Here is a 3526-nt window from a genome sequence, read left to right as displayed (position 1 = left end):
TATAAATAAATAAATAGTCCAAAATCAAAATAGTTATTTATTTCCTTTGTGGACTAGACGTTGTTGTTTCTCGTCTGCGTGTCACTTAGGTCTGAGCTTTAAACTTATCTTTGTGTTTATAATTATAGTTTTTTGGTAGCCTGTGTGTCGTTATGTTGTGCGGCCTATGTTACATCTTTATTTGGTAGCATGTGTGCCATATTTTTGGGCAACCTATGTGCTATGTAGTGTTGTTTTGTGCGGCCTGTGTGCTTTTCAGCCTTCTTGAATTGGCATTGATTGCCCTGTGTCCATTCCTTCCACGAACCAAACAATAGAATACAATTCCTATTCTATTCCTTGCCTATTCCATTCCTTATGGAATAGCATTCCTATTACCTCAAAATTCATTCCGTGAACCAAAAGTGCTGTATGAGTGTTGTTTGTTAGGTGACTTGGTACTCTTTGAGTGATCGCCCTTGATGTGGGAGCTAGCATAGCTCTTCAGTTCACAGGTCCGTTTGGAAAGCAGGAATGACTTCTGGAAAATGAGTCATTTTTGAGAAAATAGTTTTCTTTTTAGTGTTTGGTTATTGCGTTATGAAAAACTGCTTTGGTGTGTTTGATTTCAAAATGAGTAGAATTGTATAATTATATATTTTATTATTTTATAAAAATATATAAAATAATAATATTTATTATAGAAGATATAGAAAAAGGAAAAAAGGTCCGGCTCTGGTTATCGGTGAGATGGTCATTTTGGCCGAGAACATGCGAAACGGCCATTTTGGCCATGCATGAAAATGACTTACGGAATTCTATAAGTCTTTTTCCGGAATGGCCAACTGATTTTCCTTGGCCAACGGAAAACATTTTCCGTTGACCGCATTTTCCGGACGATGCGAAACACCGAAAACTCGGAAGACATTTTTCGGAAGTCATTTTTCGAGTTACCAAACACACCCTTGGGGGTGGAACCTGGCAACTTCCTTGGGCTTGCTGTTTGCGGTCAGTTACTTGCGTTATGTTTACAGGTGTTATTCTTTTACTTTAGCTGCTTAAGTTTTTTGCGCTTTGTGCCTAAGTGTTGTATTAGTTTAGGTACTTTGTATAGATAGCATAATTTTTGTCATAGAGAGCATGTCTTCTTGGTCTTGCAAGGTTGAGGGAAATGTCTTCCTTCCTATTTTTACTTATTTATTTTAATTAATAAATGAAGTGCATGTTTAAAAAAAAAAATCAATATGCATAAGTCATGGAGATTGAGTAAGTAGGCCTCAAATCCAAGAGAAACTCACCCAAAATCAACAAGTGTCTAAGTAATAAAAGCACAATTTTGTCAATAATTGTCTAAGTAATAAAAGTTGAATGCTTGTAGTTGCCTAACATATTTAATCATTGGACATGATATTTTCCACCAGAAGCCAATGACAGCCACTCCATATACATGTAGGCATGTAGCATTATTTTTTGTATAAAACTAAAGAGAAATAATAGTGCGCAGTACGTACTATAACCAAACAACCAATATACGCAATAATGTTTTATTATTTAATTATTCTTGACAAGTTTTCTCTTGAGGGATCAGGGATGGTATTGTAACACTACATCCACATCCCTAAGATAACATAGGATTAGAAAGATAGAACATTTAAGCCTTCTTAAAGTTGACCTCCAAAGGTGTAAGGCCTAATTCTAGTACCAAACGCCTTTGTCTGTTCTCGACCATAATGCCAATATCCATGCAAATAGAATTGCAGTCACACAACGACTCCGGCGGACAAAACTTAAACTTGTAACCATTATTGGTCTTCAGAATCATGAACCAGCTTCTCGCCGTGGAAGGACTCGGGTTTCCCTTATCTCCACCGCTCAACACGTACTGAACGACGTCAATGTTTTCCGCATCGTGTGCGATTTGCCAGACAGTAGACTCCGGGCATCCTGTGTTTGAGCCAGAGAACACGACGTTGAGATCTGTCCCATTGCGAACTGCGCCGTTTGGGTTCACAGCGGGGAAGAACGATACCGAGTTGCCCGCCACTTTTGGGGCGACTTGGACCACGCTCTTCGGGCAGGTCTCGTTGCCGGTGGAGGCTAGATCGAGCCCTCCTCCCTGTTTCGGCTGAGGGTATAAATTGCAAATCAACAAATGACAGAGCTGCAATTTGATAAAATTATAATTCTCTCCAACTAAACACGGTAATTCAAGTAGCCAAAGAATCGTGTTGTAATTGAATTGCAACTATATCCAATCAAACAACCCATTGACGGTGTGCGCTGTCGAATTTATGATCGATTCCATCTTATCCGTTCAAACATCACTGCCCAAATTAAAGCAGCTATGTTTGACGTGAAAGTATTTCTTCAATTCATCTTGGGTCCGCATACTTGGAAAACTTAATTATAATATTACTTTAATTTTGGATACAATTTCCGCAAACATGATTGATAAAATGATTAAAATTTATTATTATAACTAAGATTAAAAATGTAAATTTGAATAACTTCTTACATAAAATCATCGTTATTGGTTAAAGAAAAATAGGGTTTACATGAGTTTTTTAATTTGTTTTATTTTCCTAAGTATGTGATGGGAGATGACAGATGAGAGAGAGAGATACCACAACACAGATTTTGTTAGACGTAAATTTTTATCTGAATAAAATTAAAGTTATATATGTGTGACATAACGGCATAACGCGCACAAAGGCTCGTAGTTAGAGACAAGTCTTAACCTTTTTCTTTTTTTTTTTTTTTTTTTTTTTTGGTTCTCTCCCTCCTCTAATTACACTCATACAAATTTTTTAAAATAAAATATTTAAATTTAAATTTTACCATTGAACTTGTTCTAACAAGTTCAACACTCTCCTAGCCAGACCATTTTCTCTTACTTCTTTTATCAGCAAAAAATATAATTCACCCAAAACTAACTCCATCACATTCATTCCGCATTTGGTTCAAATGCGACAAATACCTCGAAACTATGACCTAGCTATAATATTACTTATTAGTTCAAACGCTTACTATTACACTACAAGCCAAAGACCTTGTGGTCTAGTGGCACCCGGTGTCCCGGTTTACACTCCTCATATGGATGATGGGAGTAGGTTCAAGCCTCAGTCTCTTTGTGTTTTAGTAGGTCGAGAAAGTAGTTATGAACCGATACTGCATTGTAACAGAGTGAGTAGTACTCAAAAAAAAAAATAAAAAATTACACTACAAGCTATTAAATACACATCAATCAGGTTGGTGACAAAAAAGGAACAAATCCATAAATCATTTAATACACATCCCACACCTCTGAGCCTATTAAATCCTAGCCATCCAGGTTCGTGGCTCTTCCCTCATCTCAAACTCTCATCTCATAAAGAAGCTTAATAGATATTTTCAAGAGATAGGAATTTAATGGAGACTCCATTTTTATTCTTATCTCTCTTTCTCTTCTCAGCCTGGCTTTGCGAGGCAGCTCAGACACCCCCCGCGGTGCTCGATACCGACGGGAAGGCCGTCAAAGGCGGTGTGAAGTACTACGTTGTCCCAGTGC

General features: G+C 37.3%; 1 protein-coding gene across 1 annotated transcript; it reads right to left on the bottom strand.

Moving 5' to 3' along the window:
- Positions 1 to 1630: 1630 nt before the first annotated feature.
- LOC116007859 (kunitz trypsin inhibitor 5-like) lies at positions 1631 to 2927 on the bottom strand. The gene is made up of 2 exons (XM_031248526.1): positions 2826 to 2927; positions 1631 to 2104 (listed from the first exon to the last, which is right to left on the bottom strand). The coding sequence occupies exons 1-2, from the start codon at positions 2925 to 2927 to the stop codon at positions 1631 to 1633; spliced, it is 576 nt and encodes a 191-aa protein (XP_031104386.1).
- Between the last annotated feature and the right edge of the window lie 599 nt (positions 2928 to 3526).

Source organism: Ipomoea triloba, chromosome 16, assembly GCF_003576645.1.
Source record: "Ipomoea triloba cultivar NCNSP0323 chromosome 16, ASM357664v1".
Lineage (NCBI taxonomy): Eukaryota > Viridiplantae > Streptophyta > Magnoliopsida > Solanales > Convolvulaceae > Ipomoea > Ipomoea triloba.
The sequence above is the reverse complement of the archived record's forward strand: the minus strand, read 5'-3'. Positions and strand labels throughout refer to the sequence as shown.